Here is a 17,562-nt window from a genome sequence, read left to right as displayed (position 1 = left end):
GAACGTTAAATTTTGAAGTAGTTTCGAGTCAAATTAGTTGTATCGTCTTTTGCACAGGAGAAATAAAAATCACGACCCGTCCAAAAAAATACAAACTTAAATCCTACCCCCGTATCTACGCCAACGGTCCCTGCTATATTTGAGGAAAATAATTAAAAGGCCAATGGCTATGGAATGAGCTTACGCCACACACTGAGTCAGTGTGCGCCTTAATATGCATTGAAATTACCAATTACACTGCACACTGAATCAGTGTGTGCTGTAATTATCAATTATGGCGCACACTGACTCAGTGTGTGCTTTAATTGCCAATTACACTGCACACTGACTCAGCGTGCAGCTTAATGACAAATTTCAATGCATATTACACTGCACACTGACTCAGTGTGTGCTGTAATTACCAATTATGGCGCACACTGACTCAGTGTGTGCCTTAATTACCAATTACACTGCACACTGACTCAGTGTGCAGCGTGTTATAATTACCCATGTAATTGGTAATTATACTGCACACTTATTAAGCTACATCAGTTAATGAAACAATGTTATGTGACGTTCCGACGACAATAAAGTGTTAATTCTTTTAACGAATGTTGACAATTCACGAACAAGTATAATTAGTGCATGTATGTATCTATTAGACAAATCACAAAATAGTGTTACATAGTGGAAAGACAAAGGCTCAATCAGCCAAGTTTACATACACAAACAAAGATGGCGCGCTGAGCATTGTTTATAAAGTGCAGATAGGGAAAGATTCACAATAAACTTGTTGGTGACTTCGCGTGCAGAGAAAATAAAAATTTCTTTGCACTAAGGAAAAATTAAAATAATATTCACCCGTCACCATTTACTGTCCGAACTTAATCAATTTCAACCATCGACTACAGCAAGCACCGTTTTATGATTAGGACATATGTTTTCACGCCAAGGTAGCGCAACAAGTTGATCCAGATAAGGTTAAATATTTTCAGCACGGACTACTAATTCTGGTAACAATCTTTGATGTACAGCATAATGCAGTTATTAATGTTCTTCTGTTCTAACTTTGAAACTTTATTTCTGTGCCCATCAGGTATGCCAGCTTCGTGCATTCACACCACAATGGAGACGGGTTATAATTACGACGAAGCTGTTTTAAAAAGGTTAAGTAAAGCACACGCTTTAGTAGACAGCGATCATTTCGACTACGACAATCTGAGCTTAGAGCAGAGCTTAGAGAAATCCGACGCCTACTTCCAAGCTTTGGTATTCGTTAAACTTAAGGAGTACTTAGCTTCGCCATGTGATAACGAAACTGTGAAACTGTGATACACAAGGCGGCCACCCAGATAACCTAACCATATTGTACTTTCCAGAAATCATTGGTCATCCGCGATTTGAGTCGACGCAACCTAAAAGGACGGGATGTTGAAGGCTGGGATTAATTTCTGCCTTTTCATGCAGATTTCACTCCGTTTGAGTGTAACAACTTCAAGTTCTTGGATCTTTTCTTTATGGAACAAAGGTAAGATTAAATGGCATACATAATCGAAACTGGGGCAATATTCTTATGCCACATTTACTTTTTCACAAATATGGGTGACTACACGGAAAAAGTTCAATCCAAAAGAATTTCAATCGGACAAAATATGCATGGGATACGTAGGATCTCATTTTTTTAAATCACGCCCTCTCGCATCTCATGATGAGCGTACCAGGGTCACACAGCAGAAAGGACTTCAAAGTGGTTTGTTATGATTCTGGTCATCCTGTTGATTTGGATGGGGATGATGACAATTCAGAAACATTATTCAACAACATACCTGTGCAGCTTCACTCAATTTTTGCAAATTGAAGCTTCATTCACGATGAGGGAGTGAAGGAGAGTGAAGCTGAGTGAGGGAGTTGAAAAGTTTGATCGAATGAGTGAAGGTGAGTGAGGGAGGCCCAAATGAGAAATGAGTGGAATGAAGGGTGAATGAGATGAAGGCTTCATCTCCTTCATCTCTCTCACTCCTTCTCCTCCGGGTGAAGGAATATAGGGTAGATAATTAGTTTACGTACTCAAATAAGCGTCGCAATATTAACATAGTACGGTCTCATATTACCCCATGCAATTTTCACCTGCCCCAGTCCAATCTCACGCTGCTCCAACTCAGTGTCACGTTACCCCAACCCAGTCTCACATTACCCCCAGCCCAGTCTCACATTGCCCCAGTCGAATCTCACATTGCCCCACTCCAGTCTCACGTTACCCCACTAGATGGCGCCAAAATACTTTAATTATGATGACTCGAGGGACTGAAAGAAAGAGTGAGGAAAATAGCTGAGTGAGGGGAATGAGTGAAATATAAGGAGTGAGGGAGTGAAGGAGTGAGAATGGGATTAATCAGTGAGTGAAGCCTCACTCAGCCTTCCTTCACGCGAATGAGGGGAGTGAAGGGCAATTTGGCTCGAGGTGGAAATGAGTGAAGTTGAGTGAGGTGAGATTCACTTGCACAGGTATGTTCAACAAGGAAGTGACGAGTTCGAATCTATTCCACCGGTAGGTTTTCGTACGTAATTTCAGAGCAACCTATAGGTTTGTTTGTGCTAATTGACTTATTGTGGTACGTAGATATGGGATGACAAGGCAAGGGGCAAAAAAATTCAAACCGATAATTGTCAAATTGTGATCGACCTGAATGGAAATATGAGTGGGAACATACTAAGCGTCTTGCGACATCGCCCAGTATCCATCACCATGTTCGGATATCCCGGAGGTACAACATGGACTACATTTTAGCGGATGAGAGAGTCGTTCCATTGGACAACGTTGACTGCTTCATGGAAAAAGTAGCATATCATCCCAAGTCATGTTATATTGGGTCACATGCGGCCATGTATCCATTTTTGCGGCACAACAAAAGACTCCGTCACAAAGTATGCATTACGTATAACAAAAATTATATACTGCTAGTTAATGTAAATCATGGTTCTATATATAGGGCCGTTTTATTGCCTTGGCGTTGGATAATCCAATACCAAGTATATTGATGACAAACACGGGTCTCCAAAACGCTCAAGTAAGTCTGAAATGGTTTCACTACATTTTACGTATAGCAATTTAATAATTATTTATCTCCAACAACAAATTGCTTCATTGCAGGAACTTGTTGACTCGGGAAATTTGTCATTTCGCTTTGGAGGACGCGTTTTGCTGAATGGGAGCAAAATGAAGCACAGCATGTTGGACAAACAGAGTGACACAATCATTATAATGAGTCGGAAACACTATGGTCTTCCCGAAAATAAATTGGTCCTGGCCTGTTTCAACTCCATGTTCAAGTACACAAAGGAAATGTGGATGTGCTGGATGAAGGTAGCCTGGCTGAATATAAACTATTCATTATATCCTGACACTTTACATGCATTTTTGTGTACTAGATTTTGGAGAAATTCCCACCGCAGTACTATGGATCTCCTATAATTCAAAACAAACTAAATATAGAGAAAATTTACTCAAATTTGGTGACATGAAAGATCGAATTATTTTTGCTGACTCGTGCAGAAATGAAGAACACATCCGTCGTGGGCTGTTGGTGGACTTGTTTCTTGACCCGTGGATATGTAATGGCCATACCACTACCCTTGACGCTCTTTAGCCGGGAATTCCAGTGCTGACGCTGACAGGTCAAACTTTTCATAGCCGAGTATCCACCTCACTTCTCCATGTTCTTCAGCTTCCCGTGCTGATAATTTCAACTCCCGAAGAATATGAAGAGAGAGCCATCTGGCTTGGCAACCATCCTCAAGCGTTAGTTGTTAATTTAATTTTCATACATGCGTACATAAAAGGTTAACTTGTAAAAAAAAATTTTACGTAGTTTGGAAGAACTGCGAGAACTGATAAACGTTCGGAAATTTGAGTCGCCTTTGTATGACGTGAAACAGTTCGTATCAGATCTGGAGCACCTGTGCAAGAAAATGTGGGCGCGATTTGTTTCCCGTAAATCTCCTCATCACATTTTTCCCGAAGATGGTCATGATGAATGGACGGTAGAGTTCTATATCATTTAACATGTACATACATTTGAGAGACAAACTTGATTCATGTGAATATGAAGGAGGTAAACGAAGCTGTTGATCTGGCCTGGTTGGAGGAAAAAATTATTGTCGTCAAAGGCGTTGGCAGAAAGGATGCAGGGAATGTGAGACTCCAGTCTGCCTTGGATCCTTCATTACAGCAAGGTCCTGCAAGCCCTTTATGTCGACCTACTCCAAAAAAGTTGAAGCCAACGCTATCACTCACAATTTCTCACGACGTTGATAACGCGAGTGGCACATCCACTCCGAGGGCAGAACAGCTTAGCCCAACGGGAGGAATTGTTCAAGCTTTTAGCAGATTGATGGGAAATATTGACAGCACGACAAAGGTTAACAAGTACTCAACGCCTGGAGAAATATACGACCGACTCCTGCTGACTTTCCATGGTCCCGTCAACCCTTGGACCTGAATACTCTACAAACGTTGGTCAACGAGGCGTAAATTTGATAGCCTTTGAAATTGGGGTGTCTAATGTACTTGCCGCAATGATGCAACCTCACAACATTGGCAACACAGCTATGTGGCCGATAATGGCGAATCAGTTTATGCAGCTGTTAGAAGGTAATAATCATAATCTTTTTAATCGAATTCAAGACAAATTTATAGCGTGAATACTTAAATTTACGTAGAGTACTTTCAAGATCATTTACCAAAACTGCCACCTTCTCTTTCGGTTTGCCCCAATTTCTTTCGACATCCCAAAGGCCTTCTCTTTCAAAATGATCGTCAACTCGCATGGCTATTAACATTTTATGACCAAGACACACAGCTGAGTTTGGAGCCTGAAACGCCAACTACAAATATTTTTGCCTTGCATTGGAAAACAAAAAGACGAACAACACGTTTGAATTGTTGTCTCTGTCCTCCAAACCCTGTCGAATCTCAAAAACCTACCGCTGTAACAATAGTCCAATCGCATTACAACCTATTTCACAGTGGTAAATGATACGAAAAAGAAAAGGTGTCGTGCGATGTTTGTGGGAAGGATGTCTCAGGTTTCATCGAAGAAGCCAGGACGACTCACTCTGAATTCCACAGACCAACTCCTTTTTGTGGAGAAATCTACTACCAGGACGGAGAGGATTTCGACAATTCACCCGAGTTTCGAGTTAACCTTAGTGGTATGCGCAAATTAGACCTTCAGAGAAATCATTTCAACCCACATTTAATATACGCTTCGGTTTGATGATATGAAAAATAAGTTCAGAATCGCTCGAGGCGACTGCGCAACGCTATCTTCAAGAGGCTAACGAGGCTGGTATCAAGTTACGTAAATTCACAAAGGCTCAAAAAATGGCGACTTACACAACATGGTTGGCACCGGCTTGTCTTCTTGTACTAGCCCATTTAAGAAGACACCCTTCCCTGATCTCAAGTTCTGGCTACATTGCATATCGGTTCAAAACTCTACTTGAATGTAAGTAAATTACTATCAATTTGTAATTCACACGTTCCTCAGGTTATATAAAGTAGAATGCAAAATCAATTTGCAGGTCATCTTCGTACTAGTCAACCAATCATCCTGCAGAATGTGACTACACTGGAGACAACCAAACAATGTTCTCGTGCTCACTTCAGGTTCCATAACAAGAAATTCATGTGCATGATGATGTCAGTACTTGTCGACAAAGATTCAGTTAAATGGCAAAATGGAGTAAAAGCAACGACGGATCTGCAATGTCAACTGTGTCGCAACAAGAAAATATTTGATTCAAGACAATTCAAGGTAGTACCAGAGGCTGACCTTCTTCATCCCCAACAACTCAAGACCCACCAAATTTGCCCTCTTTGTGGCTTTTGGTTTGGAGATACAAATGACACTTTGCGACAAATTCACGCCAATATGCATCATGACGTCTTAAAATGGGACGAACAAGTTGTTCACTATGCAAATGGATTAAAGTCAACAAAAACTCATCGAATCTCTTTAAAAATGGAGTCACATAAGATTTTATAAAAGTCAAAACTAACCTAACCTAACGATTAACAATATCCTTCAGATTCATGTCAAACCCGGAAACAACAATCTTAATTTTAATAAATTAGTTTGAATATAATCCATTTATAGTTTTCCCGGTCACATCATAATTTTATTCTTGTCGGCTCGAGACCCCACAATTAGACTCTGCCTCAACTCACTAGAAAAGTATTCCACATTTTCATTCTATCCGCCTGAATTTCGCATCTATCCCGCATGCTCCACCCTGCAATTTGGTCCAATTAAATTAAAAAATCTCGACACGTCCGCCCAGTTATGCCTCTAGGATAATATTTTTTCAAAATTTCTCTTGACGAATGGATAGATTAATATGTTGTTGTATTCTTCATCAAGAGAAATTTTGACAAAATATGATCCTAGAGGCATAAGATGGACAGGCAAGTGGAGTTTTTTAGCATTAAACACATCACCTTTTGGGGTCGATTATGCCTCTAGGATCATATTTTTTCAAAATTTCGCTTGACAAATCGATAGATTAATATGTTATTGTATTCTTCATCAAGAAAAATGTTGACGAAATATTATCCTAGAGGCATAATCGGGAGGACAAGTGGAGATTTTTTGGTTAGGTTCACAAGTGGATTCTTGATCACGTCCATCATGGTTCGAGTGTAGGCAAAAATTAACAAAAACATATTTTTAATTCATTTGAAATTATTTCAAATTCAATTTATATGTATAGCGAACACAAACCTTGTATATTTCAAAGGGACAAGCCAACAACATTTCCATAGGCTCTGGTGTCACAACTCAACCATGACCGAACAAAATAAATGTATTTATTGAGAATTTATAAAAAAGATATGTCTAGAAACGTATATATTTTGTAGAAATCGGCGAAATATGTAAGAATATGTTTATACGAATCAGAACCGTGAAACATGCAAGATCCCAAACTTTCAAACGGGTTGTTATTGAAAATTTGTAAAATATACACATAGCCGGACTCTGACAATTAGTGTATACCTTGCAGTTATGCATGTTACACACATTAACTACACATACGCATGTACTAAGAAGAGATGATCTTACCTGTCATCAGACTGTATTACAACATTGTTGAAATAAATTAATGTTGTGTCGTGTGGGGGGTGAGAAGAGACCAGTTTTGCGGTGAAGTCAAATTGCCCGGACGCCGCTCTCCAGTGCTACGCTGTGACTCTGGTGAATCAATCCCCTACCGATTGTGGTGGTGGTGATTGCGTTACTGGGACCGTTCACGCAGTATGTGACATAAATAATGTGGCTATCACCCAATCCGACTTTTTTTGATGATATTTTATCGTAAATGCATACCAATAAATTTAAAATAATCACCCTCATTTAAATTAGTATTCTTCCAGTAGTAGCAATTAGCAGCATATGTATACATATGCTGCTATTTCGCTATAGCGAAATCTCGAAACAACTCGAAATGCAACAAGTTAATACAAAACTTTCCGAACAGAAAACTGGTTATGGGATTTAGCGACAAATTTGTCAAATTTGACAAATTATCCCAATCATTTCATATATTAAAGTTACGTTATGCCCGTGACGTTATGTAATTAAGCAATCCAATTAAATTAACTACTTAAAAATCATGTTTGAACTAATTGTAAATTGCTTACTAAGGAGGAGAGTACGCCAACCTGATAATGACAGATCTTGATGTCCTTTGGATATATGGTAGTACCCCCTCTAAAAGTAAAAAGTGTGAAGCGGTTTGATGCCATGGCCCAATTTACGCCCGTCACACCCCTTTGAAGGCGTGCCCGATGCCAAACTAGCTGCACTAAAAAATTTGCCAAATATCCAATTTTGTTCGGATTTTCATAATAGTTACATATTTATGATCCCAAATAGTTGCTTTATCATATCTGATATCAATCTGAACTTTTTTGGAATTTTGAATTTTTTCAAGCCATGCCCTTTTCAGGAAATATTCGAAAATATTGAAAATTTCTTAAAATCTCTTAAAATACACACATGTTTATATCTGACATTGTGTTGTTTTTATTTACAGATGATGAGCCAATTGTAAGTGTTACCCATCCGTCGTCATCAACATCATCATCATCGCCACCACCACGATATTCTCCACGTCCGTCATCGTCCTCCCGGCCTCCACCTTCCCCCCTGGTGTTTATAGTTCGCCAAGCAGCCTCTGATATTATGAGCAAGCTTACGCCGAACCAAGATAAGGGATCTCGTGATGAGAATCTAGCAGATGTCGATCCTTCGGCTCATCCAAAATAGATATCGACCTCTGTAAGAGACAAAAATCTCAAAGTGAGTAACTTTTAAGCAAATTTAGCGATTATTTAAGATTTTATAAAATATATATATGATGCACATTTCAATCTTATACTTCATACATCCTGTGTTTCTTTTTATAGAAAGTGGAATACTAAATGCACACTGTTCTCCTCCGACATCGTCCTCAGGTAGTCGAGCTTCCCCCCAACCCTGCACATCTCGTCAGGCTGCGATGGAGGCCATGAGAAACGACAACCGGAACGAACCAGCTCCAAATGAGATTCCAACTGCTGCGTATCGTACGGGTCATCTGGAGAATAATTTCAAGAGGAGGGACATGGTTCGACTCATCCACAAGATGCTGAAGCAAAATCCGGAAGACTACGACCCGGATGACGTGGAGATGCTGCGACAACCGCTCCCTATAATTAAATTGCAAAGAGGACAGGCTATGCAATACAAGAAACACATCAAACAAGTGCATTACACTAATTTGAAGAGGAGGATCACGGGACAGGCCATTCCTCGCCCAGAGCCCCAATTCTCTCGTCCCAGAGCGGAACTCCTTCTCTACCCAGAGCTATTGAAGACGACGCGGGCCAAGAAAAGTGAAGAGAGGAAGAAGGACCTCTTGAACTCGGTCAATCTGAAGGAGGACGACAACATTGACGAAATTGTCCCCCTTCCTCACTTCAACCGAGAATCCATGGTCCCATTAATGATCCGACGCGCTCGTCCGGACCATCGCGAGCCGATCAGCAACGATGAGAATTATAAGGAGCCTGAAATTGATATTGGTCAGCAGGTGAGAACTAAAGTTTAAAAGTTTAAATTTACCCAATCAATTATTATATTGAATTGCAAATTGTTGCTGCATGGGTGTTATTTGTTGTTGTAGCAGCTTTATCCCCATCTACCCGAGGACGCTGTGATCGACGATGCAGTGGATTACCAGATGCAAGATGATCCTGCTCCATCTCCAAATATTGAAGAAGGATTGCTAGACTGGTCAAGGCATTGTAGAAGGTTAGTGAGTTGTAAACAACAAAATATGGAACCTACTAAAAGTTTTTTTAATATTGATAAATATGATTGTGTGTATTTATTTCTTAACAAATTCTTATTAGATATATTCAAAACCAGTAATCACTAATGTCTTCGTATCCTATCGTATAATATTTTACAAATGAACCGTTAAGCGCACGTAACATAGGTGTGAAACCAAAACATTTATAAAAAGCAATTTGATATTAAATATTTTGGATAAAGTAAGTGTTCCCAGGTAGATTAAAAAAAATTACAGCTTCTCCAAGTGTTTTCAGCATTTATGCCGTACGTATGTATGTATAAAGTTTGACATTTTGTTGACCTTTCTGTGACTTTTACGCTTTAACTTTTCCCATTTTAAACCGATTGGAAACATGTAGTGGTCGCAACGGTTCTCGGTTCTCATAGAACCCAACCGGAACCGATGGCTCCGGTTCGGTTCCGGTTTATATTGAAAACCGAACCGAACCGAAACTTTTATTAGCGGTTCGGTTCCGGTTCCAAGTCTTTGAGAACCGGCCGGTTCGAGGTGAACCGAACCTCATACATAAATCAATTAGCGAAGCTTTTCCGAATTTCCCGAACTACACCTCCTAGTTTCCAAATGAAACTTTTCACCCCAAAAGTTTCCAAAATGAAATTTTGTATTAGTTACACCCCCAACGTTTCCAAAATGAATTTTTGACTTGGTCACACCCCCCAAGCTTCCAAAATGGAATTTTGACTTGGTTACACCCCAAAGTTCCCGAAATGAAATTTTGACTTGGCTACACCCCCAAAGTTCTCGAAGTGAAATTTTGACTTGGTTACACCCCCAAAGTTCCCGAAATGAAATTGCGTTTGCAGAATGGAATTTTGACGTAGTTACACCCCGCAACGTTTCCAGAATGGAATTTTGACGTGGTTACACCCCCAAAGTTTCCAAAATGGAATTTTGACTTGGTTACATCCCAAACTTGGAATTGTTTTCTAACTTCAATAACTGGTTTTGCCGTTGACATTAGAATTTGCTTGTTTAAATATAGATAAGTTATTGACTTGTATGTGAAATTTCATCAAAAAAACGTCAATTAGAATTGTTTCTTGTTTATTGCACATTGATAACACGACCGGTTTGATCCGAACCGCCGGTTCGATCACGGTTCTGGCCGGTTCCGGTTCGGTTCCAGTTAAAAAAAGTTCGGTTCTGTTTCGGTTCTTCAATTCCGGTTCTCGGTTCCCAGGGATGGTCAAAATACATGTATTTTAAATGCAATTGTATTTTGAAAATACAAATGTATTTTGAACCATTATAGACAATTGTATTTTGTATTTTACAATTAGAAAAATGTATTTTAACTTCAAAATACAAAATACTTTCGAAAATACATTATGTTAATCGCACTCCTTTCCCCCGAGTATAATTTGGGCACCTGTCGCTTCATTTCCAGACCTCGTGCACCTGCAATCAGTCAGCAAGACGAGGACGAGGAGATGGAGGGCGTCTATCAAACGAATGATGACATCGACATTGATTATAGCATTGTCAAATTGGAATCTCCGATGCTCTCCGATACCTCCCGCAGTACAACGCCACTCATTAATTTCGTCGACGACTCTATCATCCGCGAAGATTTCATGGTTCAGCTTGAAAATGAAGACCAAGCTGTCAACCTGGTTTCCCAAACTTGGCTTGAAATGCTGGAAAAAGCTGGACAAATTCCGAAAACTACGACCAAACTTCGATACACCGTAGAAGCGGATGCGCAGCCCCGGGGAAAAAGTATTTCGCGCGTTTCGCTCCCCCATTTGACAAACCTAGAGTTGGACTTGCAAATTCCTCCCAAACTGATATCAAAACCCAATGCGATTCTTCTCCTGCGGAAAAATTATAACGTTGAGAAGCATTTGTTTTTATTTTTCAAGGAGAACAGAAACGACGACGTGAACATCGACTTCAAAGTTATTTTGAATGGTTGCACCTTCTTAAAATGGTCTCCAGCCGAGAAGGAGGTGATCGTTGGATTTGGCGGACTGCACTCCGAGCCGTTCTTGGAACGATTGAAGGACAAGAAGGTCATGGAGAGGTTCAACATGCTGACCATCGTGGACAATAAACTCGCAAGTGGTGAGTAAAAAAATTCAAAAATGTTAGTGTAAATAATAATTTGAAATTTAGCATTTCACTAAATTTCTCATTGAAATTAATATTTAAATTGGTTTGGACGGTACTATTTGAGGACATTTTGACTTGATTTTATTGATTATTGCGAGCTGTCGATCGCTTACAGCGGATCATCATCAGGCATAAATTAGTTTGAAAAAAGAAAACAGAGATACTACAACGTTGTTTGAATTTTTGGAAATTTCAATGACATAATATTCATGGATACATTAAAAAATTAATTAGTGTTGTGGACCAGATAGAGTTTATGGGCATTCCTTTTGATATATTCATCCTTTCTTCTTTTTTTATGTTTCTGATGAATAATCCTTCCTTGAATTTTCTGTAAAATTTCCTGGGTTCCTTAAGTATGAGTTTGTGGGAATTGGGGTCTAGTTGATGATTTTGTTCAATCATATGTTTCGCAACGGGTGAAATTGTTGTTGCTTCATTTCTAATGGCATTTTCATGTTCAGATATTCTTGTTTTGAAGTCTCTTTCGGTTTCCCCTATGTATTTGGCAGGACAGTCATTGCATTTGATGGAGTACACGCCGCATTGAGTTTTCTTGATTTTTTCTTTTGTATTGCATATCATTGTGAATAGCTTAGGTCCAGGATAATAGCCAATTTCTACTTCTAATTTTCTTTGTAAATATCGTGCAATTTTGGTTGTGACGTTTCCTGCCCAAGGTAAAATAATCCGTTTTTGTAGTTGTTTGGTGTCTTGGTTTTGTCCTGCGTTAATTTTTCGTTTGACTTTCTTCAAGCGGTATCGAATCATAGATTCTGGGTAGTCATTCTTTGTGAGTATTTTGATGGTGTATTCTATTTCGTTGTTGAGATGATCTTTGTCTGAGAGTTTGAACGCTCTTGTCAGCAGCGTATCAACTACTCCAATTTTGTGTGCAGGTGGGTGGAAGGAATGGAAATTTAAGTATTTATTGGTGTGTGTTGCTTTTCTGAAAATGTGATGGCCTAAGCTTCGGTCTGGTTTTTCGTAGAGCATCACGTCTAGAAATGCTATTTTGCCATTTTCTTCTTTTTCTACTGTGAATTTTATGGCATGGTGAAATCCATTGATTTGATTGAGGACAGCTTCCAATTTTCTTTTTCTAATAATTGCAAAAATGTCGTCAACGTATCTCCTCCAAAAGATGATGAACTTGTTCCTGGTGACTAGTTTGTGTTCTAAGCTTTGCAGATAGAGTTCTGCTACAATTGCTGAGATGGGGAACCCATGGCTGTTCCCTCTGTTTGGTGGTAGAATTTTCCGTCATATTTGAAATACGTCGATGAGAGGCATATTTCTAGTAGGTCCATAATATCTTCATTTGTCAATTTGGTCCAAGATCCATCATTTTTTTCGTTTAGAAGTTTTTTGATGTAATTCAAACTTTCTTCTATGGGTACCTTTGTAAATAGTGACACCACATCAAATGAGACCTTTGTGTCCCCTGGTCGAATTTTCAGGTTTTTTATTTCGGAAATAAATTCTGCAGAATTCTTGATGGTGTAAACGTGATTATTGCTCAATTTCTTCAAAATATTTGATAGATAAGAAGCTACTTGGTATGTTGGAGATTGTCGGAAGTCAACTATTGGGCGTAAAGGTACATTCTCTTTGTGAACCTTTAGTGCTCCGTATAAGATTGGTGCTCTCGTATTTTTTATGTTTAGTTTGTCATATTCCATTTTTGTGATTTTCTCCTCTTCTAGTAATTTTTTGCATCTCGTCTCAATTTCCTTTGCAAAATCTTGGGTGGGATCAGCTATTAATTCATTATACGGGCCCTCTTGAATTATATTTTCCATTTTTTGTTGGTAATCTGCTTTATCCATTATTACTACCGAATTCCCCTTATCTGCTTTACATATGCATATGTTTTGTGAATTTGTTAATGATTTAATTGACGTTTGTATCCAGTTGTCCCATTTGTTGAGGTAGTTTTTCTTATTAATATGGGACTTCATGATTTGGGTGATGCCGTCTCGAACTTGATCCTTTGTTTGATCTGTTAATTCTAAATCATAGTTCATTTTTAGTTCTATGGCTGCTGCTGAATCTATTAGTGGGATACGTAAGTCTTTCACTGGGAGAGAGTAGTTTAGTCCGAGTTGAAGTAATTTTTCTTCGTCATTTGATAGAGGATGAGAAGAAAAATTATGAATTGTTTTCTTCAGTGTCTCCTCTTCTTGACGTGCGGGGACAGGTAAAGTCGCAATTTTTTTGTTCGTGAGATTAGTGAATTTTTGGATATGTTTTTGTTTGATCTGACAGGAATAGCTTACTGTTGAGTCCTTGAGTAATTTGCATATCCAATTCCAATAATGTGGTAATATCTCGTCGTATTTCACTTCTCAAAGTTTTGATCTCATTGTCAAGATTATTCAAATGTTGATAATTTATCCTGAGTGTTGTTTTCATAAGTTTCCTTTCCGTTTCTTCTTGGAGTCGTTGAAGCATCTTGTTTTTTCCATATTGTTGTTGTAATGCATATGCAGTTAAGCTGTAATCCTTTTGGTATTATATCGAATGTCCTGCATTTATGTAGAAACACCGTATTATTTTGTGTTCGAGCTTGTTGTTTGTACATCCTTTCCAGTTTTCTAACTTTCTTTATTATAGCCCCACCGTTGAGCTTTTGTAGTTTGTTGTTTAATAACTTCCATCCTCGAGTATTATTTAAATTGGTTTGGACGGTACTATTTGAGGACATTTTGACTTGATTTTATTGATTATTGCGAGCTTTCGATCGCTTACAGCGGATCATCATCAGGCATAAATTAGTTTGAAAAAAGAAAACAGAGATACTACAACGTTGTTTGAATTTTTGGAAATTTCAATGACATAATATTCATGGATACATTAAAAATTAATATTGCTATATTAATATGCAATATTAATATCATTAATATTGCTCTTAGGATAAATGAATAAACAATTTTATCGCAGGTTTGAAATCTTTAAACTTTAACTTTACAATTTGATAAGCCAGACGAATTGTAAAACGATTTTATCGCTTTTAAGGGTAAAAGTAGAGGTGAGCGCGGGTTCGGGTCCAACCCTGTAAACCCGACCCGAACCCGAACCCGAACGGGTTCGGGTCGGGCGGGTTTCAACGATAACGGTTTCGGGTCGGTTTGGGTTTTAAAAAGAGTTTTCGGGCTCGGGCCCTAAAAACCCGAAAACCCTAAATTTGTTTAATTTGGCGGCACATACTTATGTTTGTACTTGTGTCCTTATGTTCTGCTTATATTGTGTACTTATATTGCAAATACTGTATGTGCATAAATATATTTGCACATTATTTAACTGCATTTGATTATTTAATTTGTTTGTGTAAGAATTACTTTATTGTAAGCGTATTAACTTTTTAACAGTTTTTTGTTGGAAATTATTAACTTTTCATATTTGACAAAAGGTTTGAGTCTTTATTAATTATTACACGGTTTTAAATTTAGGAGTAAAACTCCAATAGGATTTATTATTAGAAAATCATCGTTGATTTTTATCACAAATGTGACATTAACATTTGATATTAATATTTTGACATGTTATAATATTTACATGGTCATTACAAAATTTCGGTTTCGGGTTCGGGTCGGGTTCGGGTCGGGTTTTACATTTTCATGATTTTCGGGTTCCGTTCTGTTCGGGTTTTGTTACCCGCGGGTTCGGGTTGGTTCGGGTTTTTGTTTTTGGAAATTTTCGGGTACGGTTCGGGTCGAGTTTTTAAAATTTGGACCCGCGCTCACCTCTAGGTAAAAGGCTAAAGCATAAAATCACAATTACAAAGTTATTGTTAGGACAGCATTTCACGGCAGTTTCAGAGCATTTCTGGTTTAAACTTTAGATTTGAGTAAATTATGTACTATAGAATTTCGTTGCAATTTGACATTTAACATTTCGTGATTTAATTCCGCTTATGGAAACTGTACGTATACTGTAAAAAAAGTTGAGTAAAATTAGCACCAATTCAATTGTTGGATAAAATTCGCCCGGGATTGCACGACTAATAAGCAAAAGTTGGTAAATTTTATTAAATTTTTAGTAACGTCTATCCAACTTGTTGCTTTGGTGGCAATTTTGCTCAACCTCGAGTAAATTCCCCATCCGCAAAAATTGGTCGCCAAATGGTCGAAAAATGAGCAACCCGACCGTCGGGTTTTCATACGGCTAAACGACGTCGGAGAGACGTCGACTAATGCGACGAAAATTTTGCGACCACTTTTAGCAGTTGATTCGACCATCATATTATAAGACAATACGACCATATTATTTTAGGTCAGTTTAACTACTTTTTCAACGCCTTTTCCACCGTCGCATAATTGAAAATTTTTCAACGCCTTTTCCACCGTCGCATAATTGAAAATTTTTCAACGGCTTTGCGACCGTTGCATAATTTAAGATTTCTCAACGTAAAATCCACCATTTCCCCATCCAAGTGCCATGCTTCCGCGATTCTCAAGTCAGTCCACACCATCACATTGTGCTCATCGAGTCACACTTATTTCTTGTCCTTCCAAATTAAAAAATAAATCTTCATGTCATCCCAAATTGACAAGGCAAAAAAATATTCCATAGTCCAATTCGATTCCTCAGGGACAAAGTTAGTTGAGATTGTCCCAATAATATGGATCGAAGAAGACCAGAAAGAAGTATTTTGGCCACCTTGTAAAGGATCTGCCTTAAAGACTATGGTGAAAAAGTGCGAAATTGTTCCGCTGCCATCCTGGACTTCTCACACTTTTGAAAAAATTCTAGGAAGTTATGGTAAGATTTAGAAACATCTTTTGTTGTATAATAAAATGTCGGTTCAATGTATGGCCTGTGATAATTTACTATTATTATTAGGTTCATTTCACGACGCCTGTTTGAAGCTAAAACAAGCTGAGGATACCTCAAACATTGAAAGTAGCCAGGAGGACGACATTGGAATCCGACGTGGACGCAGGGTCCAGAAAAAGAAGGATGTCGTAATTGAGAGCCGTGATTCAAGTAGTGATTCTGAATTGGATCTGGATAATAGTTTATTCCTTGCTCCTCCCACAACGCAAATCAGTGAGGATCAATTTGACATTACGATCGGTAAGTTAACTGGGTTAACTTCTATTTTTATATTTCTTAACATTTATATATTTAACTTGTTTTGTTGTCAAGAATCTACCGGCGACCAGCCCCACCCTCCAGATGAGAATAATCAGCAGGTAGCAGTCGTTCCAGAAATTCCTCAACCTGTTATCGTTCAAGAGGATTTTGATGTTGAACAGGATCCTAAGTTATTTTTGGCGACGGCAGCGGATACAGCTGACATCAAGTCTCTAATTGAAGGCATGTTTTTGTTAATATGTTATACATATTATATTTCTATATTTATGGCTATTACACTTATTGCAACTTATTTTATTAATTTGATGCTGTTTAGGATTCATGAAAAAAGTTTCGAGTTATTAGAGAGACAAGCAGAAGATATAAGGGAAATTAAAGCTGCCATTCACACGTTGCGTGCAAATTCACAAGGTGGCAATTTGCTCCCAGATTATTCTATTATACCACCTTTGCCGATCGCTGGGAGATTGGAACTCGTGGCTTTTGAGGATTGGCTGAAATCATCCGATTCCCATAAAAAACTGCTGGTACAATAAAAACATATTTCTTAAATAATGTTGATCCAAATTGTGTGGTAACTGAATTTATGAAACTGCAGATCTCATATTTGAGTACAACTGGCGGTTCAAATACTGACAGGAATACTAGGCAGGTATTGCTAAAATTAATTGGTGGCAGTTTGAGATGTCAAATTAATTATACCGGGAAAGGTAACAAAGTCGCATTGGAAAATCTGGAGATTTTGAAAATTTTAAAGGGTGAGAGCATGGTGTGAAGTAAATAAGTGTTGCAGCTGGTTTTCATCATTATTATTATGTCATTTAGATTCTCTCCGTACTCGGTATCCTGTGGCCAATGACGACGAGATATTAGGGACAGCAAAGAATTGGTTCAAGTACGCCCCTAAAGATGGAGAAGACCAATAGGACAGGTCGGTCGCCCAGGAATTTAAGA

The 17,562-nt window shown here is 38.4% G+C and overlaps 1 protein-coding gene across 1 annotated transcript; it reads left to right on the top strand.

The window, feature by feature from the left end:
• The first annotated feature begins 15,619 nt into the window (after window positions 1-15,619).
• LOC118433950 lies at window positions 15,620-16,933 on the top strand. Its single transcript, XM_035846480.1, has 3 exons — window positions 15,620-16,587; window positions 16,660-16,877; window positions 16,925-16,933. The coding sequence occupies exons 1-3, from the start codon at window positions 16,308-16,310 to the stop codon at window positions 16,931-16,933; spliced, it is 507 nt and encodes a 168-aa protein (XP_035702373.1). The 5' UTR covers window positions 15,620-16,307.
• The last annotated feature ends 629 nt before the right edge of the window (window positions 16,934-17,562 follow it).

The sequence above is a fragment of the Folsomia candida genome, unplaced genomic scaffold (assembly GCF_002217175.1).
Source record: "Folsomia candida strain VU population unplaced genomic scaffold, ASM221717v1 Fcan01_Sc001, whole genome shotgun sequence".
NCBI classification, from domain to species: domain Eukaryota; kingdom Metazoa; phylum Arthropoda; class Collembola; order Entomobryomorpha; family Isotomidae; genus Folsomia; species Folsomia candida.
This window is presented reverse-complemented; position numbering and strand designations above follow the sequence as displayed.

Bases quoted from the DNA above. Each gene is read 5' to 3' on its own strand.
- LOC118433950 (XM_035846480.1), top strand. From the start codon at position 16,308: ATGTCGGTTCAATGTATGGCCTGTGATAATTTACTATTATTATTAGGT. The intron at 16,588-16,659 runs GTAAGTTAACTG...TTTGTTGTCAAG, and splicing joins TCAATTTGACATTACGATCG to AATCTACCGGCGACCAGCCC.